At 35.8% G+C, this 24,985-nt stretch overlaps 2 protein-coding genes across 3 annotated transcripts; one reads left to right on the top strand and one right to left on the bottom strand.

Annotated features, from left to right (window-relative positions):
- Positions 1-159: 159 nt before the first annotated feature.
- Positions 160-8,481, top strand: CEBPZOS (CEBPZ opposite strand). 2 transcript variants are annotated; one of them, XM_081069186.1, is made up of 5 exons: positions 160-367; positions 2,760-2,875; positions 3,933-3,977; positions 4,559-4,641; positions 5,845-8,481. In XM_081069186.1, the coding sequence occupies exons 2-4, from the start codon at positions 2,761-2,763 to the stop codon at positions 4,636-4,638; spliced, it is 240 nt and encodes a 79-aa protein (XP_080925312.1). In that variant the 5' UTR covers positions 160-367; position 2,760; the 3' UTR covers positions 4,639-4,641; positions 5,845-8,481. The 2 variants fall into 2 exon arrangements, with proteins under 2 accessions (XP_080925312.1, XP_080925311.1); XM_081069185.1 differs by having other exon boundaries at positions 335-367; positions 3,933-3,989.
- On the bottom strand, positions 2,878-24,972 carry CEBPZ (CCAAT enhancer binding protein zeta). The gene is made up of 16 exons (XM_081069184.1): positions 24,769-24,972; positions 21,476-22,974; positions 16,834-17,065; positions 16,106-16,289; positions 14,644-14,732; positions 13,084-13,137; positions 12,419-12,521; positions 12,244-12,312; positions 10,986-11,052; positions 10,127-10,227; positions 9,309-9,366; positions 8,808-9,001; positions 8,384-8,473; positions 5,564-5,625; positions 5,389-5,470; positions 2,878-4,812 (listed from the first exon to the last, which is right to left on the bottom strand). The coding sequence occupies exons 1-16, from the start codon at positions 24,922-24,924 to the stop codon at positions 4,676-4,678; spliced, it is 3,177 nt and encodes a 1,058-aa protein (XP_080925310.1). The 5' UTR covers positions 24,925-24,972; the 3' UTR covers positions 2,878-4,675.
- Positions 24,973-24,985: the final 13 nt, after the last annotated feature.

Genomic DNA, 24,985 nt, shown 5'->3' with positions numbered 1-24,985 from the left:
AGTTTTGAAAACGTAATCCGTTCTGGAAGACCCTTCGAGTTCTGAAATGTTCGCAAACAGCGGACAGCGAGGCCTCAGGATGTTGCGCTCAGCGGAAGCTGCGGGACAGGTTTGACTTCCGAGTTGTGTCCAAAAACCGAAGCATTTACTTCTGGGTGTACAGCGTTGGTAAACCGAAACGTTCGTCAACAGAGACTGCAAACACGGGTAACTACCGCACCACCTCCCCGCCTCCCCGCCTCCGCCGTGGGGATGGGCTCCTGGTCAGAGAATCAACGGTCCTCACGGCGTGGGGGCGGTGCCAGCACTGGGAGGGGTGGGGCGCGGCCAACCCGTGCGCATGCGCAGTCCCACGTGCACGGCTCAGGTAAGACGCTGGCGCTTGGTTCTAGTGTGGCAGCGTTGCTTGGGCTTACCAGGGTGGGAGTGGGGCAGGTTTGGGGGGGACCTCGCTAGAGTTCTGGTGTCCTGCTGGAGATACTCGGGCGTCACTGTCTGCAGCCCGCCGGCGGGATCGCGGGACAGGCTCGAGTGTTTCCGGGTCGCTTGGCGACCTTGGCCCCTCCGGCCCTGTCGGTGCTTCCCGCGCTGCCCGGGCATGTCCGGTGCTGGACCGTCCTGGGATCCCCGGGGCGGGGGAGCGCGGAGGGAGCCGGGGGTAATTCTAGGTGCACGGGAGAAGCGGGCGCTGAGGAGACGGAGGGGCAGGGCGGGCCGGGGACGCGGTGGCCCCGAGGGGCGGAGGGTCGTGCGGGGCCAGCCTGAGTCCGCGCTCCGGGTGCTGGGTTCTTGACGGTTGGCACCTGGACATACTGGTTTTGCTAATTAGTTAAACACATGGAGGTAGCTGAGGAACCTTGTTCTCCGATATCTAGACTGTGAGAGACCTCGCTGTTTGCAATCTCGAGCCGTGTTGATTGCCAGCTTCGGTTCACAGATGGAGGGGTGTTTTGGGTTTTTTCTTGGACGCAACATCCGACATTTGTCTTACGCTGTGCACCCTGAGTCGTCTCAGTTCAGTGTGATGTGAACTCCATGACACGCAGCCCTGCTTTTCTTTGAGCCCATCAGAGGAATGCTTTATTTTGAACTTCACCTAAGTTCCATCCTTCTCCAGCCTTGTTCTTCCTCTGCTAGTTAGTAACCTAACTTAGTGGTGCACGGCGCGCCTTGGATGGTCTTTACCAAACAGGCGTTATCTGTCGTTACAAACACCTCTCCCGAAGCTGCAGGACTTGGAATGTAAAACGAGTATAGATATTTAAGAAAGGCGAATGCTTTGTTATACAGCTTTATTTGGACTTCACTGGTTTAACCCTTAGCCTCGCCCTCTCCCAACGGAAACAAAATGTTCCCTGGATTCCTTACACCGTGGATCTGGCTGCAGGCAGGCCTTGTGTTGCGCTTTTCACGCCTTGAACATTAAAAATACCCCCAGGAGAGCTCCTTATACCGAACAGGACTTACTTCCTGTCAGTCATGTATAGCGCGATGGGAAACAGCAGCACTCTCCCCGGCCACTCACCTGCCTCATGCTTTTATGTAAGGTCTTTTTAAAACTTCCTTTTCATTTCTTTTAGGTAAGAATAATAAAGTTTAAATCTTTCAGTCCCCTGTGTGATATTATCAAAATAAGAGAAGGGAATTTTGGGAGAAAGGGACACCTGGTAACTATGTTAGTAGGGGAATCATACAAAGGTAAGGTATTTAATTACCCCCACCCTCAGGCATTATGAAAAGGAGTCAAAAGTGAATGGAGTAAACCCGACCGTGAGGGGAGAGCTGGGACTCTAGATTATTGGAGAACATACCATCTCTGCACAAAAGGACAGAGAACAGTGTGACACAGAGCATACACGTTATCAGAATCCTGGGATTAAAAACTGTTGCTTCTCCTGTTCTGGACTTTGGGATTCTAAGGAAGCAGAGTAAAAACTTGCGTTTACATTTCATGTATTCAGTCGAGTATATTCACATATGCTCTTTTCTTGTTCTATAGCCCTTTTCCTTGTTTAGCTTTTTCTTTAGAGAAAGAATAAAGTCTCAAATCCTCTATTAATGAGCTTTTAACTTCAGGAAGAGAATTAAGATCTCAAGTCTTGTCTTGCCACTTACTAGTAGGTGATGGAGGTCAGTTTTCTTCATTTGGTGCAGGGGCCTCTTGTAGTAAATTGATCGCAGTTGCCTGCTAAATGGCAGCCCTAGACTTGCATCAGCATCTGGGGACTGGGGTCCCAGGAAAGCGCATTTTTTAATAAGCTTTTGTGTGATGCAGTTACTCTGAAAATACTGTTAGAATAACTCTTCAGAAACAAGAGCCAGTTAGTTCATTGCTCAGCTTTGTATGAAATGCTGGACTGTGGCACGTATGTTGTATGAGTGAAAACCTCCAGTTATAAAACATATACAACTGTTTTTACATATTGTCCCCATTAGGTCATATCTTAATTCCCAGTTCAGCTAAAAGAATGATTTACCATCTCCCACCATTCTATAGACAATTCTAAAATCATTAATTCCATAAATTTAGTTCTTTTACAATTGCTTCTTCAGTTCTCATCTCTGTGCTTTATCCAGTCACGTCTTTGGTTCATTGTGCCTTTAGGCATGGAAATTAAAAACTAGGAACAAGGGACATGTCTAATACAAATTAAGTATACAGTAACTTTGGGGTTTTATTCCTATACAGAATGATTTTTATGTAAGTGGTATTACGTTTGAATATGCTTAAGTTTACATGTATTTGTTGTTAAATTTAGGATGGCCCGTAGTATGGAACCACTGGCAAAGAAGATCTTTAAAGGAGTCTTAGTTGCTGAATTTGTGGGCATATTTGGAGCATATGGTTTGTTTAATAAAATGAACACAAGCCAAGGTAATCATAATTCAGATTTAACGATTTATAGAGGGGGATATACACTTATTTACGCATTTTAGGTGCTAAATGGCATTTTTACAGAAATTGCTTCTTCAGATTCAGCATTATTAGGCATTTTTATGGGCACAAGAGGAAGCTACGTATTATTATACACTAATAGACTCATAACTTCCTCCTAAAACATTGTTCATTTGTGGACTAGGGAAAATGGGTTTTACTAGTAAGGGACATATATAGTACGCAAGTTATCTTTGGTCTGGCTTAGTTTGGGAGCATAGAGAGCACAAATGGAAGAAACACACCTCAGTGTTTGGTAGACTGAAGAACGTAGCTGAATTGTAACCAATTTCTTAGGCTAGCATCAATACTGTGCACTAAAAACGTTTCCCATGCCACTGGCTATCCCCGGAAGTGCTTATTTTGTGGAGCTAAATTTTATATTGGAGCCCACAGATTTTTTAAATTAGGAAGTGCTGCTTTTCTTCAAGCAGAGAATAGTAGTAGTCCTGGGTGGTGGCTACCTTTGAAACTTGTCATCTACCTTCTTAAAGTACTTCACTGAACACTGTGTTCTAGGATGCTACCAGATATTCAGTCTATACTTTTAAACTGTAAGGGTATGAAAGAGAACATCCAAACAGTATTTAAAAGTAAATTAAAGATTAATTTAAAAAACTGGGTATAGTACGATCTTATGTCTAATTCCAAAACAAGGTAAAATTCCATCCATAAAAAACAATTCAGTTACATAATGTAATTACACATTAACATTGAAAATTTGCTTTTAAATTACCATTTCTAAATAAATTACATTATATACATGTATACAGGCCAAAAATTTAAAAACTCCAAAGTAAGTACAGAAGGCTATATGTAAGGCAAGTGCAATTTAGACCCCAAAGGATATAATTCCTGGATTACCAAGACCTTAACACAAATATCTAATCTATGGAATTCCTCTTTTATAGACCCTAAAGCTAACACTAAATTATGGCTCCATGTGTTAATGAATTTCTAATCATGTTTAATTTTAAGACTTCTTTTTTTCCATCAGATTTCAGGCAAACAATGAGCAAGAAATTTCCCTTTATCTTGGAAGGTATGTTTTTCCGTAAGTAAAAATAAGACTACCAAACAACTTTTTTCAAGTAACCTATAAATTAAACAGTAACTTTTTTATGACTAATTAAGGGTTCACTGACTTAATTTTGTGGTGTCAATTTACAACAATACTATTCATCCCTATTTTAACTTCTTCTGAGAACACAGTAGAAAAAATTCTCATTTAGTGTTATCTAAATAACAGCAGTTAGCTAATGGACTGGATTCATAATTCTTCCAGTGACTAAGAATGTAAACTTTGGAATGGGACATATATGAGGTGGTGATGGAATCAAACAACAGCTGAAAACTGAAAACCAATCTCAGGTTGCTAACTTATTGGAGCTATTTCTTTCTTTGTCAAGTATGGATAATAATGCCCACCTCACAAATTGTTACAAGGATCAAACAACAGAGGATGTGGTGTAAAGTAATGCTTAATAAATAGCGCTCATTACAATGATTAGTACAGATGCTACAGCTTGTACGTGAACTATGTAGCAAGAAGGAAAAAATGTTTGATTTTTCTCAATATTGTTTAATTAACATTTTATAAATGACAACTATTTTTATTTATAGCTTATTACAAATCCGTTGAATATTCTGGAATGTATGGAATCAGAATGCAAGATCAAGAAAAATGGATGAACAGCAAGTGAGGAGTAAGTAGAATTTTAATTTATATTTAGAAAACACTCATTTTCTTTGCTTCTTAATTTTTTGAGTGGTTTTTGGCCTCTTTTTGAAATTTTTCTTTTTCTTGATGATACTTTTCACATCTCTGTTGTGTAGCCAGTCATCCCGTTCAGCCTCCCATCTAAGCTGTTTGAGACCTTTGTGGAGGAAAAAAATGTGAGCACATCACATTGTAGACGCTTGGCAGCGGCCTCATAGAATATCCTACTGAGTTAAAAGGAACTTCCAGTCTGCTACTAGTAGTCGTTTCCCATCCACTATACAAATTCCCTGCTTGTTTGTTACTTTCCTTCTATATTCGTTGTCAAATTACCATTTTAAAAATAAAAGACTAGGACAGGGAAGGAACTCATGCTCTGAAGATTTTATTTCCTGTGAACACTTTTACTGGTGAAAGAAGAGAAGCCACTATCAATATCAGAAATAATTAAAATGTACATAAAGCATTTATCAAGTTACTTATGAAACTCACACTATGTAAAGAATAACCTGCCTCCCTAAACTCTAGGAAAAAAAAAAACTTCTGTAGGCTGTAGTCTAAATACTTTTTAATTCTACATGCTTCCCGAGAGATGAAAAGGCCATTCCTTCTGGGTTATGAGGAACCTTTTACCCATTCTTACTATAAAACAGTCCTCCAATAATATTTACATCTTCAGAAGTTCTAAGCTACAGCTATTTAAAAACCTCAATAAAATATTCAAGTTACTTACTTGCATTATCTTTGTTAGCCATGGCATTCATGCCAATGTTATCAAACTTGGATCCCATGTTTTCATCCAATAGGTGGCCAAACTTAAAAAAAAAAAAAAACGGGGGGAGACATTTAGTAGAAAACTTAAAACAATGTTGAATGGCTAACATTTTAAAGCAGTACAATAGCCTTACCTCTTCAGCAGATACAAATAGGTTGGAGTCATTGAGGTTTCTTTTCTTCTTTTTTCTGGGTTCTAAAAAAGTATAAGCCTAGATTATTAAATTGTAAATCCATTGATTTTTGGAAAAATATAAATCTTTCAATATGGTTATTAAAAAATTGTAAAATTATATAGGTAGTTAGAAGGCATTTAAAGACAAATATAATTTACTAAAGAGTTTGATATACTTTCTTTAAAAAAAGTATCCTAATAGAACTGTTCAGATGACAATAATGTCTTCTTGCCTTTCAGATTTGGCCACTGATCAAGATTTACCCTATGTCATAGTATCAGGCAAGATTAAAATTCCAAAGTTGACATGGATGGTTTTGGAATATTTATGGTAAAATGTACATTCTAATGAAGCCAGAGGTTTTGTTCTTTGGAGTAATTGAAGAAAATGAAGGAAGGTATGTTTAATGTTAAAATAAAGTTTTATTTAACTACTCAAAGTGGTTGTCCTTAAAGAAAAAAACCAAAAAGCCTCATCTATAATTCTGAATATATAGATTTTTCAAAATAGGTTAATAGTAAAACTTTTTTAAATGTTATGTTTCAATTCATCCATTGAAAATCCCATCATGTAAAGGTATATGAACTAGAAATACTGCTTTTATCCATTTCCTCAAACAATATTATCCAAACTCTTTGCATCTTTGATATCAATGTCTCTGGCACTACCAGAGCCACTTAAAAAACAGCTTTACTAAGGAATAAAATTTGTCATAAAATTCAGCTTTTTTTCAGTGTACAATCAGCATGTTTTAGTAAATTTATGGAGTTGTTCAACTGTGATCACAATGCAATTTTTAGAACACTTCCATCAACTCCAAAAGATCCCTGGTGCCCATTTGTAGTCACGTGCATCCTGCCAACGCTTTGCCTTTTCTGGTTATTTTATATTAATGGAATCACATGATAGGTGGTTTTCTGTATCTGGCTTTCACTAAGTATAACATTTTTGAGGCTCATCGCATTACATCATGTGTCAGCACTTCACTTCATTTTATTTCTGAATAACATTCCATTATATGGGTATACCATATTTTGCTTATCCATTGATCAGTCATTGGATATTTTGGGTGTTCACACTTTTTGGCTATGATGAATAATGCTGCTATGAACAATTGTGTACAAGTCTTTGCATGAATATACCAGAGCCACTTTTGATAAAATAGTTTCTAGAGCATATCAAGGTGAAATGTATATTATATTATTTAAGAAGTGTGCATGACGCTACTATTGAATATTTTAAGCTAAAATGCCTATTTGTGTAGCATTAGGGCAGGTGTTTTTGGTTTTCATTTATCCTATATGTCTTTATAACTTCAGTTAGTAAGCACTTCTGTTGTGCTGCCTCCTAAGTTTCCTTCAAGTTTGTTTATCCTTAAGGATATCCAACATTTGCAAATGTAGGGTGAAACCCCTCAGGATCAATCAATCAATAAGTCTGTTTGAAATTCCTTTGCCTCCTTTTATCTTAACCAATTCTGTCAGGTACCCTTTAATCTGCATCCAAAACTATTATTGATTGGGATGTGAGATCCTTTCAGGCTATTGTCTTCCAAAATGTGCTTCATTAATCAAAGTAAGGTTTCTAAGAACATCTTTTAATATGACAGGTTCAGCAGGATTTGACATAAAGTAACATTTCTTTCTGAGCGATGATTCTGAGGAAAACGTTGCCTCATATTTGAGCATATGCTAACTGTGATCTTACATTACTCAATGGAAGACAAAATCTGGAAGATAACATGTTAATTTAAATATGTACCAGGTAAATCAATCTAATTAAGAGGACTTATGTTAGCAGTATTTGAAAGAGCTGATAAAAATTTTGTAGGTATAAGTCTGAGAGACTACTATCAATAAATATATAGTTATTGTTTATATTTTGTCAAAAATATTAAATGTCAAAAATTTTAAACATTTAATTGTAATAAAATATTGTTAAGCATTTCAGTTATTTTTAACTTTGCAAATCTATTTTTTTTTAATTAAAGTTCATTGGAGTGACAGTTGTTAGTAAAGTTACATAGATTTCAGGTGTACAATTCTGGATGTAAGTCTATTTTTATTCTTCATCAGTATTTACTAATAAGCAGAAACTAGAAAGGCAAAGCATGGGAAAAAAAACAACTTTGTGAATTTATGCAGAATGATGGAATAAAATATTTATTGTAGTGCTCTCTAGATTGTTATCAAAAACTTAAAAAGTTGTCACCTGATAAAAGTACTTTTTTATTAGCACCTTCCAAGTGTTACACTAAAAGGGATAATCTGTTATGATAATACTTTAAAAAATGTTAGAGAACAAATTAGCAGAAAGAATTTCTATCTGTTTTATGTATGGTATTTTTGAGGTTAGAATCATTTTGTCATGGCACAAAATGGCAGATCTCATAAAAAAGGAAAATGAAGTTGTTAAAGAGTATGGATTTTCAGAAGGTCAAATGGCAAAGAATAAGAGTTGTTTGGGAAAAGGAAAACAATAGGTGTCTCTGGAAAATCCAGGGCTTACATATAATTGACTGGTTAAAACAAATGAAAAAATGATCTAGAGATATTTAGATGTGAGAAGGAAGAATTTTGGAAGAGAAAATAGTTAAAGGTGTATGTGGAAAATAACAATTTTCACATATTAAATATACATAAAACTGTTATCCTCCATTATAAAAACACTAAATTGTACTAACCAATTCAGCAAAGTGAATTTTCCAAAATAATAACGAATAATAACTTTCACATGTACACTACTTAGGTTTCAAAGAAATGAATTACATTTTCTTACCTTGAAATGATCCAGCAAAGTCAAAATCATTTGCACCTTTCCTCTTGCTTCTCTTAGAACTGACTTTGCAGCTGACTTCATCATTAAGTTCTGTTACCAAAAAAAAAAAAAAGGTGCTATTAAGTAATTTAAAAAACAATAGGACTGCTATAGGGTTATGATGAATGATGAATATTGATTAACTTTTAAAAACTGCTAATTATTTTAACATTAAAAAAAGGCAACATAACACCTCAACAGGTATTGCAGACAGCCTACCCTTCAGTTTCAAATGAGAGGGGAAAAGATCCTGTTAAAATTTCTGGCTTATCTTGAGTATTAATTCGAATAAACGTTAATGTTTTAAAAAACCTTCAACAGAAAAATGAGCCTGCGCTGAAGAAAGGAAGATACAGTTTCTGTCTTATATTTTAAAAACGCTTACCGTGAATGCCCTCACTTTCCTCATCCAACACATCCATGAATGTTCCTCCATCTTCATCAATTTCAGTAAATTCCTCATTCATACTTCCCAAAGAAACTTCATCATCATCCAAGTTATCAAGATCATCATCACTATCTTCTGAATCTTCATCTTCTGGGTCACCCTTAGCTCCTTTTTTTTTCTTTTTCATATTGCTGAAGGAAAACAACAGCTTGTAACACAAAGGAGGGCTACTGTTTTCTAAAATGTGACTTGGTGATTACTAAGGTGTTCATTAGGCTATTAACAGGTTTAAAAGGAGATTTAAAGGGCTCAGAGCCTTTTAAAACATACTAATGTACATTAAAAAGGAGCAGAATTAAAGTATTGTATCCATTTCCCAAACTTATTCAATACCTTTCTTCTATACATCACATAGCCCTGTGCTCTACTGTTCTGAAGGACAACAATTTGGGAACTGCTGGGAAAACAGTAAAAAACAAACTGAAGAAAGTATTTTACCTAGCAAAATCAAGGTCATCCTTTCCAGAAGTGAAACAATTATCATCTTCAAATGTGTCTGCCAGAGAACAATATACAAATTGTGAGATGTAACAAAGAATAGCAAAGTTGACATATTTCTTATATCTGAATCAATTAACACAGTCAAGTTTCTGCTGTTTATGAAAAACACCAAAATGATACAAATCTGACTATTGCTGGTTTGTTTTATTAATTGACATAAATCTGCAAATATACTGACCTTGATTCCTAAACTAAAATGGGTTCCACTTAATTCCACCTTCTTTCTATAGTTCTTATGAAAATCGTAAACATCAAATAAAATGGTTATTTAGCAACTGTAGTCCTTTTCACTCTATTGTAATAATTTAAGTGCTTATTTTTAGTAGGTAATATACACAACAAAAGTGAACTCAATGTAATTCTAATTTCCCATGGTTTCTGTTTCAGTCTAAATTTCAATTAAATTTTTTCTAGCTCTGTGGATTCTAAAGATAAAACAGACAAAACAGTAGACTATTGCTACCAATTGTACAAAATTAGGAACAGTAAAAATAATTTAAGAGATTTGGTATTAAAAATGAACATACACATTTTTTTTTCCTCCATGAATTGTCAAAGTACAATCACATTTTTTTCTGGAGCAAATGTGGATCAATAACCATATGCCATCCAAATATTTTTAATTCTCCACTGTGATTTGCATGATATTCTTAGCTAAATGATTTTTTTAAACTAAGGTCACTTCTATCACTAACATTCCACGTTTCTATAAATTGTAATAAATTATTTTACAAATTGAAAAGTCAACAAATTACCGATCATCTTTTCAAATTCCTCATCATCCACGTCTTCTATACTTTCTTCATCAGCATTCTGTTTTTGTTTCTCTTTAACAATAGCAACTTTTTTATAATACCTAAAATAAAATTCATGTTATATATTTGATAATTTTACTCTAAGCAAAGCACCTATGACCAGCGACTCAAACAAGTGTAAAAGCTGTTAACTCAGTGGACATAATAATTATTAATATTTGTATTTATTGAAGAAAAAAGTTTTGAATTCTACAAGCTAGTTGGAAACTTCTAAAATGTGAAGTATAATAAATTTCAAATGTTTCAGTTTAGTTCTTCATAAAAACACCTCAAGTCATCTTAATTAAATGCCATAGTAAAAGGTAATTTCAGTGTCACCACTAATGATTAAAGTACTAGATAGAATATTATAAAATGTGGTTCTAAATAACCTCTCTTCACAGTAGTTTATCAAGGCTATTGTCATATTAAGTTACAGTGAAACTTAGAATTTTGCAGATGAGATCATTCATAACCCTCAAAATTCTTCACACAAATGTTTTAAAAAAGCAAACCAAATCAAGCCAAATGAACCAGTCACATGAGGTAACAGTGCTTTTACTAGTATAAGGCATTTGGTAATAAAAGCAGTAGGTTTAGGACTTATCTTTATAAAAGCAAACCCCCCAAATTTACTTGTTTTAGTTCTACTTAGATATCTTAATGTTAGTCAAATGACTGATTTATAAATTATCTTCACAAAGTAGGTACTGACATATTACCCTTCAGTCTTTTCAAGATAGGCCTATGTTAACAAAGCAATTTATGGGATCTAAAAATTTTAACAGTTCCCCAAATGAAACTATATTAAGTATATTACCTATAGAAAAACAGTTCATCCACTGGTATTTGGCTTTCTTCTTTTGCAAGGAACTCCTTACTGTTCACTAGGAAAATTCAGTTAAACATATTAAGTAATCCTTTTATGTTATTCTAAATATAGCATACCTACAATTCCAAAGTCTCAAAAATGCAAGGATGGCAGTCAAAGGGATCTAATAGTGCTAAGGACAATCCCTGGAAGTCTGTGTGGAGGAGACCCAACATTTGAAACTTTACCGACTACAATGAAAAGTAGTCAGTACACAGGCAACAGTGCATCACAGTGAAAAAACAGGGTTCTCTCCCTGTCCTCTAATTGTATCCAAGATCCCAATTTCAAGAGACAAAAATTCAGAGTTCTCTTAATAAATAATCACTTTAAACTTGCCCTTTTCACCTCAGAAAGACATTGCCTGCCATTCTGGGAATAAGAACTAAAGGTAAACAATTACTCACAATTTTACTAATACTGAGGAAAACAGAAACAACTGAGAACTATAGAATATTAGTTTTCTGTCATCATAATACAAATTTCTGACTTATCTTGATTAAAAGAGAATTTGGCTTCTAATTCTAACTCCATTAACTTTGGGCAAGTCCTTTTACACCTCTGGACCTCTGAAGTAAGTTAGTTGGAAAATAAGTGCTCCATAAGGTAGATTTTAACAAAATTTATCTCTTAACAAAAAGGAGTTGGGACCAGGTAAGCAAAGAAATGTCTGCTCTGAATAGAAAAACAGAGAATCAGATCAACATGGGTAAATACCCGTAGGAGAAGGTTATCAATTATGTTAGCATGATGCTCCGTGACAAAACCTGTTGTGGCCTTTTTGTAAGCCGTATTAGAGCTTGCGATGACCTGAACTGTAAAAGGTAATAATTATATATGCGTGTGTGTGTGGGGGGTCACTGATAAGGCTACAGATGATGTAAGAATGGCAACACAATAACTAATGAACCTGAGTGACAGTTAAGGGGGGCACCGTCATACTATTCATTTATTTACTTTGGATATGTTTGAAACTTTCTGTAATAAACTTGAAAAAAAAAAAAAGAGGCCCAGTCAGACACAGAAGACTTGAGTATTTGTACACATTCTTGGGAACAAATGATGGATCATATCTCTGGTGCTTAGGTTTTATTCTGATAAACTGCAGCAAAGAATATCCCAATTTAGGTGTTTTTGACTTCAAGTGTCTTGTAAGTTTCAACTGTCCAGGCTTTCATAAATTCTAAATTATTTTGTAAATACTTACCAGCAAGACTACGAATATCTTTTATGAAATGCTTTCTTTTTGGCTGCATCACGACACTATCTGTATTTTCTGAAATATAAAATCAAGGCTGTGTAATATAAAACTTAGTTACACGTTCATATTATTTATTGAACATCAACAATGAAAGCCAAATAATTCATCAAATAGAACATACCTTTGCCTTTATGTGGCTTTGGATTTCGGTACACAAATCGATCCAAGAATCTCATTAGTGTGAAATCCTGCAGAGGGTCCCCTGAATACTGAATATAATTTCCCTGAAAGGTGGGGGTAGGGGATTTAAGAACTTAAATTATATATACGCATCCAGGTTGAGAATGGAGGAAAACATAAGCCTCTATTATACTGCACAGAAGGCACAAATTTGCAATAAATGACTTCAAATATCCCTCTTATGCACGATTCTTTACTTGAAGAGATTAAACACACTTATACATTAAACACACTTATACATTTTATGATGCACTGCTAATTTTATGACTAGGTAAATATTAATACTATAGGTTACCTAACCATTAACCAGGAACCAAACCCTGAAGTGACAAACACAGCAAACAGGAAAGGGGATGGCCATCTTTCTCCAGAGAAAAGCCAGAATGTAATAAATGTGTGGCTTTCTGAAACCCTCTACTTCCATTCATCTCACAGTGGGAAGATGTATCTGCTGCTCTGCATTAAACAAGTCATTGCTCCTTTACAACAGCAGACAAATGTATATGAATCTATCTGGTGGAGAAAACACTGTATGAGCAATTATTATCTAAAACTAGATTACTTATTTTTTTCTTACAGCGTGTCGTTTGAATATGTTAGGTTTACCTGAAGGATAGTCTTTGCAAAAAGGGCCACAGAGGGATGAAAATGCTCCGATAGCTAAAAGAGAAAATGTAAATAAGGTCAACTCTTACTACAATTACAGTTTACTTAAAAAAATACAAAAAACTGAAACTTAAGTCAACACATTAGAAGAGTGATTCTCAGAATCCTGGTCTCAGGACCACTTAATGTACTTAAAATCAAGGACCTCAAGAGCTTCCTTAGTTTAAGTGGGATGTATCTATTGATGCTTATTAGAAACATTTCAAACACTCATGGTTTACTTAAAATAATTATGAGCCTATTACATATTAATATAAATAGCATGGTTTATGAAAAATAATTATTTTTAAGAATAAAATTAGAAGTGTAGCATTATTGTAGATTTTTTATTTTCAACAGCTCACTGCTCATTTTTCTTTTATAGTTTTGTAAATCTATTTAATGCCTAGTTTACTAGAAGACAGTGGATTCTCATTATCTGCTTCCATATTCCATGTTATTTTAGTTGAAGTACATGGAGAAAATTCGGCCTCATACAGATACCTAGCTGGAAAAAGGATTTTATTAATAGCCTTTCACGTAATTGTGGATTTTCTTCCTGTTCAAGAAAATGTCTTCCAAACACCCAAGTCTGAATAACCACTCTGCTGTTCAGCCAGTCCTTCAGGAAGCTAACTGAGCTTCCAACAAGTATACAGACACTTGTCCTTGAGAGATGAGACAACTTTCACACTTAGGTATGCAGCACAAGTGCGTTATGCATTCTTGCTATATATGTACACAGAATATTAAAAAGAAATGTACTTTAGGGTCCAGATAATAAAACCAATAATTTTTCCTGCTTCATTGTTCTTACATGATAGTGGCTTTTTTTTTAACTGCAAGTATGTGGCAGTGAAGAATATGACAGCTGCAAGCGCAGCTTAGTTAGCACTACTATCTTTATAATGCTAAGGCACCTACAGTTTTATCCATCATTTCTTTTATACCATCAAGGCCACTGTCAACATAGTGACAAAGGTAAATAATGTCTTGGTATCACTATGAAAACAGTTGTAACCTTGCAGACTTGCTGAAAGGTGTTAGGGACCCCCCCAGGAGCCCACACTTAAAGGTCATTAGAAATATGAGTTACTCTTATGCATTTAAAAAGTAACTTTATTTGCAAAAAGTTCTATCACAAAACTTTAGGGATATCCAACACAAAAAGCAAAAGTTACCTATTTAACAGAGCTGTTATATGCAATAATCTACTTACAAAAAGCAAAACTTAATTATAGCCATGTACAATATCCTTATTTTGCATGTACATTATTTAAGATTTTCTACATATGCATGCATAAAGGTATAAATGTGGAAACTGAATGTTTATCAGAGACAACAGAAATATGGGTTAGCTGTGTGACACACTTCAAATTGCTTCCTTATGATAATTTATGTCTAAATAATTTAACTCCTACATTTAATATTTGAAAAAAAAATGAAAACTTCAAGGTACTAAATCCATGAGGACAAATATACAGCACAAATGAATTAATGGACAATATGAAATTATTTTACCTTTTTGAGTTCCCAACAACTTGTATTTTCAGCTCCACAGAACAAAGGGTTTCTACTGAATGGATCATATGTGTTTAACTGTTTGCCACCTGAGAACAAAAATAGTATTTCTCAAATATTTTATTCCTAGCCCAAGATGTCACTAAAGCTACCATCTTTAATGTTGTTACCGACAGATGTAATTTCCAACAGTTTTAGTTAGCCAGGCATCCCACCTAGATTAAGAACTCCAAGCCCCTTCAAGAATATCTTTGTCCCAAGCTAGTATTTGCTACCGAATGAACCTGGTAGCCTGTTTATCCCAACTACTAAAAGCTCCCCTTCAAAACTTCTCTCTCTCTTTTTCAATTAACAAAAGGTGTCTATTTCTGGGTCAATTAGGCCATAAGTGTTAAATGGCAAATAACCCGAAGATAAAGTAGGTCTCAAGTCTTTTGGAACTTTAGAGTGCTCTAAATATCTGTCATTAAATTATGCACAGAAATAATTCTCACTTGGAACAGGTTTTATATTATCTTCATGTTTTCAGAAACTCAGGATTAAAAACTTTTAAAAAAAGAATTTATCAGAACACACTATGAACTGTTTACTTCACAATTACATGCTCACCACTTCTCTAAAGAATTATTCTGTTTAGATTTAAGACAACTGACGGGTTTCTTTTAAAAAATTTTCCCAATGGCTACTTGGCTTTTCTTTTATACTTCACAGGCAAACTAGTTTGGAGGGATGAAATAATTTGATCAAGAGTCCCATGACAAGTTTGAAATTGGTCTGGCATATCTCTTGATCTTCAAGGCTAGTGGTCTTTTCTTTACACGCTCAAGGGTGTATTTCTTCTTTTGTGCCTAATATTCTATATAGACTGTTAATTCAGTTTGTGTATGTATATGGAAAAACCTAAAGTTTCTATCTCACATAAAGTTTTCAATCCTAAAAACATTAAGAAACTGTAGTGGGTGACTATGATACTCAAAAGAACCACAACTTCCACACAATTCGCAATGTATAAACAAATACCTTTGTTTATAAAAAACTTTCACATACACACACTTGATATTTTCATATAGGTTCCATGTTTTAGGCTTTTACATGTACAGATAAAGGTCAAGAAACTAAAACTGATTCAAAGGTATGAACTTTCACATTTATAGTTAAAGGAAATGAGATTTATTGTGCATCTAACATGTCCATAGTTTTCTCACTTCACAGGTCCAAAAGGTATTTGCTTTAATTTCTAAGATGTAAATTATTTTAAAATGTGGTTGTTAGTAAATAAATGATTCAGTATATTAAAAATTTACTTCCAAGGTCATAAATACATCTGGTTATGACAGCTCCCATTTTTAAAGAAAGCAATACTGAAGACTTCTAAAATGATATATTAATTTCTATTAAGATCAAAGGGGAAACCAATTCCCTCATTTAAAAATTCAAGAGAATAAAGATTTAAAAAGCTCACCTTTCAAATTATCAAAGTGTACCCAAGAAGCGGACTCTGATTTTTTGGTTTCCACATGACTGTCAGACACAGTTTCTTCTGTCTCAACTTTTTCCACAGCATCTGTTTCTTTATCTGCATCAGTGCATTTTTCTATGTCTTCATCATCTTTTATATCAATAAAATTTTCTTCATCATCAGACTCCTAAAAAAATGGTGTAATGAATCTGAGTTAACTGGAAGTCTGTGTTCAATTTACGTGAGGTAGTTTTGAAGAAGATTCTGGAGAAACACCAAAGTTCCACCAATGAAATTCAGAATGAGAGACCATATCCTTATTTCTTAAGGTAACAGAGTTAAGTTTTGAGCCAAGAATCTCTGAGACTTTGGGACTTTTATTACATGAAAACATTCAGCCCTCAAATAAATTTTTGACAGGTTATAAACAATGCTACCGAGCAGGTGTTATTATTCTGTCCATTTCACAACTGAGGACACAGGCTTATGAGATCTACTAGCTCTACAGCCATCTGTAACATCTCATATAACTGCAGTTTATTATGAGTAAAATGGTCAAGCAACATGCCCACCTAGTAAACAGTACACCTGGGACTACAATCCAGTCAGACAGCTGACTGCAGGACTCACACTCTTGCATGCTCCAGATGACTAAGTAACTGTCATTAAAGAAGAAAAATACCAATATATTTCAGAAGCCACTTGATTTAAAAAGCAGTTGGAAAATGTACCGGATGATCGTCTAGTTGACTTCTTAAACCTGGTTTTGCTTTAAGGATCTCAGACACAAGATATAAAGTTCCACATATGAATGGTGGCATTTGTGCACAAGTAACTTGAAGTAACCTCTTCACAAAAGCCTTCACCCTGCGCAACACGATGTCAGCTTTCAGAGATTTGTAGACAAGGTTAAGAAACATGGCTTGCTTAGAACACAGCATCAAACCTGGATCCAACATCTTCCTGTAAAACAAAAGCAAGACCAAATGTTTATCCATAAAACGTTTCCACAACCAGCAGTCACCTATTAGAAGCAACTACTTACCTCATCTTAGTTAGGGATAACTTTCCTACTTATTTTAGAACAAGAGACCATTTCTGTCTTAAGAGATAAAATGGAAGTCAATGACCAGAACAGAAAAAATGATGATGAGGGGTGGAGAGGGAGGAAGGAATTATAGGAACAAGAGACATTTTTTTTCCCCTTCTCTTTTCCAAGTGGCTCTCCATACTCTAGACCAACAGGGTTCAGCCTTAATAGTAATTTTTATAGACACAGAACCACACATGAAAGGCTAATCCAAAACCAAATTAAAACTGACCTATGAAAGCAGTGAGGACTAGATCTGGGTTCTTATCCTTGTATCACTACTCACGAGTTGGGTGGCCAGAGGCAGCCACCTCCACATGGTTCTAGTAAAGACCATGCATGTATAGTAGAAAAGTGAATTGTGAGGACTTCAGAGAATCTCTAGTCCAATGTACAATGTAACATCCCTCTAAACATACTATTCTCTCTGCCCAGGATGTCCCTCCCTAATTACCTGCATGTCCATAGTACATAAAATAGGTTCCTCCATTCTTGTCTGTGTCAGTCCCATGGTTATGTTCTTCAGTTTAACAAACTGTTACCTTTCTCTTCTTGTCCCCCAAAAGTCCAATGGAATAGGGACTGTGCCTGTGTTACTCATTGTTGTAACCTCAGTGTCTGGCACTTAATAAGTTCTTAACATTTATTGAATGAATAAATGATTCATTTCATGGTATGCAAGTTCTTACTGATTGTAGATTGCTCACTCTCTCACTAGGAACACAATCCAATTTTGGACAAGTCATTTTACCAGGAAATCTCTTCTTTATCTACTGCTGAAATCTGCTCCTGTGTTATTTCCTACCATTATTCTATTATAGCCCTCTGAAGCAACACCAAACAACCTAAACACAGGCAACAAATGTGGAACTGCATCAACCTAAAAAGCTTCTGCACAGCAAAGGAAACAATCAACAAAATAAAAAGGCACCTTACAGAATAGGAGAAAATATCTGCAAACAATATATCTGACAAAGGGTTAATATAAAAAATACATAAGGAACCTAATGGAATTCAATAGCAAAAAAAAAAAAATCTGATTAAAAAGTGTGCAAAAGAGCTGAATAAATATTTTTCCAAAGAAGACAAATGTCCAACAGAGGTATGGTACTCAAAATCAGTAATCATCAGGGAAATGCAAATCAAAACCAACTCACACCTGTTAGGATTGCTATTATCAAAAAGACGAGGTAACAAACCTTGGTGAGGATGTGGAGAAAAGGGAACCCTTTACACTGTTGGTAGGAATATACATTAGGAAAGCCATTATGGAAAACCGTATGGAAGGTCCTCAAAAAATTAAAAATAGAACTACCACATGAACCAGCAATCCCATTGCAGTGTATATATAGGAACGGAATGAAATCAGTATCTTGACATATCTGCACCCCCGTTCTTGGCATTATTCACAATAGCCAAAGTACAGAAACAACCTAAGTGTCTGTTGACAGATGCCATGGATAAAGACGTGACACACACACACAGGAATATTATTCAGCCATGAGAAAGAAGTCCTGCTATTTGTGTCATGGATGAACCTGGAGGACTTTAAACTAAGTGAAGTCACACAGAAAAAGACAGATACTGTATGACTTCACTTATATGTGAAATCTTAAAAAAAAAAAATCAAACTCATAGAAACAGATCAGTGGTTGGCAGGGGGTGGGTGGAAATGAGGAAATGTTGGTCAAAGGAGATAAACTTTCAGTTATAACTTCTGAGATCTCATGTACAGCATGATGGCTATAGTTAATACTGTACTGTATACTCGAAATTTGCTGAGAGTAGATCTTAAGCATTCTCATCACAAAAAAACCACCGAAACAGTAGGAACTATGTGAAGTGATGGATGTATTAACTTGATTATAGTAATCATTACAATGTACATGTATATGCGATCATCACATTTCACACTTTCAATATATACCATTTTATTTGTCAATTATACCATAATAAAGTTGGCAAAAACACACAGCAAAAATTTAATTATACTTTTACATGAAAGCCTTTCAAATATGTGACCCTATATAGCTATTACATGTCTTCCCAGCCTAGTGTCTCTTCCGCAGGCTCCTCAACTATAACGTCAGATAAGTCTTAACTTCTCTCTTTATCCCAGTTGCTGAATCCTAGAGATGCTCCAACTGATCTGAACCTCTGGACCCGGGACACTAGAATCAACATATTCCCCTAGTGCTCACGTGGAATCATTGCTTCTTGTTCTAAGCACTTCTATAAACGTTTCCACACTAATACTAGAAGGGAAAAGACTTAACCTTGTGAAGCATTTTCATATTGCTCTGCATACCCAGTTTTCCCCATTTGTCAGTACCATAATTCTAGTACCTATCTGTTGGTGATATTCTGAGATGACTCTCTCTTCACATTTAAATTTTTCAACATTTACATCCATTTTACAACTCATCTTTAATCATAAATTCCTACACATCAGTGGAAACATACGAGAATTTAAATAGGTGTATCTCCACTATTTGACAAGGAACATGTTCCTGAAGTTTTTGACAAGTCTCATTTTTGTAAACCAAACGATTTTCACTTCTTTTATCCCTTAGTTGATATTAAGGAACTTTTAAAGGGTTCTTAATAAAACCAAGACAAAACAAATATTTTAAGAAGGTTTAAAAGCCCTCTGAGGAAATCCATCTGTGAAAGCCCTTTGTAAGCAGTAATTTAAAAATTTTGGGAATGTACTCCTCAGAGATGTGAGACTGTTGTGTTAAATATGAGATGTTAAACAGATATTAAAAAAATGTTTTTCAATATAGTCCAAACATTTCTAAAAATCAGAAGTTCTTGAGACCCCCAAAAGTTAAAAAAAAAACCCAAGATCCCGAAACCTCTACATTTTCAGCCTTGGAATCTTTCCAAACTAAAAATGTTAAGTATTTGTTACTTTAAAAAATTGTAGATTTCTTAAGAGTTATAAAAAGGCCTTTGAGATTATTTTTAGTGGGCCACTGCAATCAATGCCATGAAATATCATAAACTCCAAAGTCAGCAGACTAGGTTTTGCCACTCAACTTCATCTTGTATTATGTGTGATGTTGCACAAATTATCGAACCTCAGACTGGAGAGCTGTTAAGAGGATTAAACTAAAATGCACGTGGGTAATAATAATAACAGCAGCAGCCAACACTTACAGAGCACTTACTATATGTCAGGCACTGTTAAGCACTTACCATATATGTGAAGATTACATGGGTTAGCATATACAGTTGACCTTATCAAAGTCCCAGTTCTGTCATTTTCTTGCTGTGTAACCTTGGGAAAGTTTTATAGTCTTCGTAGTAACTTCATGGAATAGGTACTTATCTCTCCATTTTATAGACAAATAAACTGTGGCATAGTAAAATGGGATCAATCATGTTTACTAATAAGGTTATAATGAGGATTAAGTATAATAATTTGTCCAAAGTTACACAGCAAACTAATGACTGGGACTCAAATCCAGACACTATGGCTTAAGTCCAAGATATTAACCACTACATTACATTTCTCACAGACACATGATTGTGAAATTAAAAAATGAATTAGAAGGAAATGCATAGCTTGTTGGTATATTCGAACAGTTGCAAAGTATTTCCATACTGTTCAAAATGTCATCCCTCAATGGGTGCATTGCAGGACAGTTGGAAAGTTTCAGTAAATAAAATCTTAATCCCAATATTTAAAAAAAAATTCCCAAACTGCAAACACAAACCCTCCTGACTTAACAAACTTTCTTTTTTTACCATCTATCTTCCTTAGTATTAATGTAAGCACCTCTAGTGATAGGAATTCTGTTCACTGTACTACATCCTACCTGGAACAGTACGCTGTATATAGTTGACACGTAAACTCTTATTGAACGAATTGCTAAATGGCTGTGTGACGGGAGGATAAAGAAATACAGGACTGAGGATCACAGTGGGGAGGAAACTTGCTATCTATAGTTCTATCAAATATCCCAAAAGATTTAATGTTAAATTTTGAAATATCAGGTGGTAGGATATGGATGCTTTTTTGGGGGGAGGGAGTCTGTATTTTAACAATTTCTTAAAATTAAAAAAATAATAAGCAATGTTTTCAAAGCATAACTTAGTTGTCCAACATGGAAACAAAAGATTTAGTAATTTACTCAAAGTTGGTGATTAGCAAGTTGCCGAGGGGAGCCTAAAATCCAGTTTTCTGAGTCTTTCTCTTGCCTCACAGAGGGGTATTACATGTGCTCTTAAGATTACACTGTTTCTCACATTCACATATTAGAAGGGTATGTACTTACCTGTATAATGCCGCATAGTAGCGATTGGATATTGTCTGCTGAGAATTCATTACTTGGAAAAGCAACATTAAAGCCTGCACACTGGTATTAAAATTCACAACATGCAACACTTTAAACAGTGTATCAACCTGCTCCCTCACTTTGTCATCACCAGTCTGGGCATAAGGGTATGCCCTATTCACTCCTGTTAAAAGGGCACTAAGCATTTTTGATTCAATGTCTTTTTTCTTGATACAAGTCCGAAAAAAACAAAAATAAAGAGTTATTAATTTGTTAGCCAATTCACTTTCTTCATGAGAGAGGACCATTTGATTTAAAAAGCAAATTGCGTAATATTGCGCTTTGGAGCTGATATTTGAGCGAAAAAGCAGCCTTTCTACTTCACCACACACAACGCCTTTCATATTGGGATGTTTACAAAGCAATGTCTCTAACAGATGGGAGGCTTTTGTGGCTATTCTGTTCTGAGGATCTCCCAGTTTGTTTACCACCTGCACAAGAAGAGTCTTTTCTTCCTCAGGTTTATTACAAAGAAGCTCATGAGCCACTGTAAGGGCTCGAGTTTTGGTGGTTACTAATGAATCATGACTTAAAGTTTCTAAGACCTGCACAAATTCAGCCACTAAGTGTTTCAACTGGTGTTCAAAATACCATAATATCAGCCTTCTATCTCTTGAGTCCCTGTTGCCACTGGACAACTGTTCCAGTTTGTCAAAAGGACGCTGGTTGAACATCCGTAGCTTCCGATTATTTGGCAAAAGGTCTGTAATGAGTAACTCTTTGAAAGTATCCAAAGCCATGAGGCACTGCTGTTTGCTGCCCTTCTTTTTAACAAGGTTTATGAGAGTTTCCACAAACTGGAGTGTGTGAATAGCATCATCCTGAATAAGAAGAATCATGGCTGCCATCCTGTCACCTAGGGTCCCCGATGACACAATCGCCTTCATCCAGGTAGAAGAGGCTCCCTTTTGATTATTCGTCTTATTTTTGAATAAGTTGATTTCATGCTCATACAACTTCTGAGCCAAGGTTTTGTACTTAGACACAACATCCCGAGGCTGTGGTCCCAGAAAATATTCATTGCTATATTCAAGATCATACCATTTGCCTCCAGGCTTCAATAACAATGTCTGTCTCTCAAAAAACTCAAAGATGTCTTGTTTATCTTTCTTTCCTTTTGGAATGGCACTGTTGTTCTCATTAGAATGTTGTTCTGGTCTCTTCTTATTTTTCACCTTACTGACTGATGTCCTTTCACTTTCTGCTGCATTTTGCTTTTTATTATCTAATTTAGATACACCTGCTTCTTTTTTGCTGGCATCTTCTTTTTTGGCTGGTTCATCTTCTTCAATTAAGAAAGCTTTTGCATACTTGGCCAAACTAAGGTTTTGAATAAATGTTTCTAATTCACCTTGTTGAAGGTCATCAATTGCTCCTTTTTTGCCTCCATCCACAACTTCCTCGTTCTCATCCAAAGCAGCCAGCATAAGGAAATCTTGCTGCATAAAAACATAAGGAGGTTAAAAATACATTATAAATCCAATAGTTTAAACTTCAAAAGTTAATGTGAAATCTGTGTTTTTGAAGTAAATTAAATTGAGTTACCATGGTATTGCCTGGGCTCCACCCTACACCAAAATAAATACTTGATGGATAAAAGATTTAAATGTGAAAAATAAAACTACAAAATACCAGGAGAAAGGACAACAGAATTTAAACAATACTTTCAAAGCAGAAAAACCTTTCGAAGTTTGACATAAAACTTAGGTCCCATGAAGAAAAGGATGGGTAAATTTATCTCTCTCTCATACACAAAACATATACAAAAAAACCCAAAATACAATAATAAACTGTTAAAAAAAAATACTGGCAACTCATATCAAAGTAATTAGATTTAATAATTAATAAAAAAAAGTTTCCACACATCAGTTAAGGACATAACAAATAACCCAACAGAAATATGTGCAAAGGACATCAGTAAATGGTTCATAGGGGGAAAAAAAGTGGTTCTTCAAAAATATGAAAAGAAGATGGTCCTCTCTGACATTTAGAGGATCCAAATTAGAACCACAATGATACATTCATTTTTTAGTCTGTCAGATGAGCAATGATAAAATTATGACAGGTGGAGTTGAGGAGGGGGTGAAGGGAAAAGCACTTTCCCACGTGGTTGATGGGAGTGTAAACTGGCACAACCTCTATGGAGGGCAATCTGCCAACTTCAATCAAAATACATGTAAGAACACATCTTTTGACCCATTTCCATTTCTACAAGTTTAGACTACACATACACTTACAAATGTGGACAACAATACATATTCAAGATTATATACTGAAGCATTATTTAAAATAGCAAAAAATCGACAACTTAAATATACACAATAAATGGCTGATAGAAAATTAAGACACACAGTGATTAATGCAGGTGTTAAATCAATGACACAATACTTTACATTCTGATATAGAAACATCTCTAAGACAGAAAAAAAGATTCATTAGATTATATACTGTATAGTACCTTTTGTGTAAACACACACACACTTTTCACCCTGCAACCCCTCCTTTTTTAAAAAAGCAAACCTTTTTTTAGCATGTGAATATATGACATATTTAAAAATTAAACACAACCCAAGCACAGAGAACACCGTGAGTCTGCCCCTGCAAGGTGTATGCCTCCTGCCTCAATTCCTACCTAACCCAAAAGTCTAGTCTCAAAACAATTATCAAAAAAAAAAAAAAGCCAAATTCTGTCACATATTTGCTCCAAATCTTCTAATGGTTTGGTCAAACTGAGAGCAAAAACCCATAGCACTTTTCGGCGTCTGACATACTTCGCGTTCAAAAGTTTGGTTAGTTTTTTCCCTTTAATTAGGATGTAAATTCGAAGGGAGCCGAGCTCTTGAGCGTACAGTGGGCATGCGCGCATCCTCTGTGAGAACACTTAAAATTCCAACACACAAGAGTTCAAAACCCTGATGCCGCGAAGTCAGGACCAAAAACAGTTAGTCCTTTCCGACTGATGGAGTGACAGTTATAGTACGTCAATAAAATGAGAGGATAACCTACATTCTAAAAAAGGCCACAGCATACAAACATTTAATTCTAAACGACTTTTCTCTTGTAAAAAGCAGTGGAAAATAAGTGCGGGGGGCGTACAGTGCACACTTCTGAGTCCAGTACGCCCTCCCATTCCGCAGCTGCGGGGCCGTCGGGCCATTTGTCCCGCCACGCATCACACGCGGGACCACTTCCCGCGCCTTTGTCCCCCTTCTCCGGGAGTCCAAAGCCATTACCTTGGTGCCTCCGAGCCGTAACACTTCTTCTAGGGAGAACCCATCCTCGGTTTCAGCGTTATCATCCTCGTCATCCTCGTCCGGATCGTCTAGCCCCTCCTCAGGACCCCAGTGCCGCTTGGCATGGAACTCCAAAGGTTTCTTGGCGGCCGCCATGGTTAGCAGAGCACGCGTGAACGGCCTGCAGCTTCCTTCCGTTTGGCCGGTGACGCGTTTC

This window comes from Rhinolophus hipposideros (assembly GCF_964194185.1).
Source record: "Rhinolophus hipposideros genome assembly, chromosome: 12".
NCBI lineage: Eukaryota > Metazoa > Chordata > Mammalia > Chiroptera > Rhinolophidae > Rhinolophus > Rhinolophus hipposideros.
Note: the sequence above shows the minus strand (reverse complement) of the source record. Positions and strands in the feature narration are given on the sequence as shown.

Excerpts from the sequence above, each read along its gene's own strand:
- CEBPZ (XM_081069184.1), bottom strand. The coding sequence starts at position 24,924 with ATGGCGGCCGCCAAGAAACCTTTGGAGTTCCATGCCAAGCGGCACTGG. Across the intron at positions 14,733-16,105 it reads ACACTTTGATAATTTGAAAG|GTGGCAAACAGTTAAACACA; the intron begins GTGAGCTTTTTA and ends TTTTGTTCTCAG. Across the intron at positions 10,228-10,985 it reads GATGAACTGTTTTTCTATAG|GTATTATAAAAAAGTTGCTA; the intron begins GTAATATACTTA and ends ATTTTATTTTAG.
- CEBPZOS (XM_081069185.1), top strand. The coding sequence starts at position 2,761 with ATGGCCCGTAGTATGGAACCACTGGCAAAGAAGATCTTTAAAGGAGTC. Across the intron at positions 2,876-3,932 it reads TAAAATGAACACAAGCCAAG|ATTTCAGGCAAACAATGAGC; the intron begins GTAATCATAATT and ends TTTTTCCATCAG. Across the intron at positions 3,990-4,558 it reads CTTGGAAGGTATGTTTTTCC|CTTATTACAAATCCGTTGAA; the intron begins GTAAGTAAAAAT and ends TTTTATTTATAG.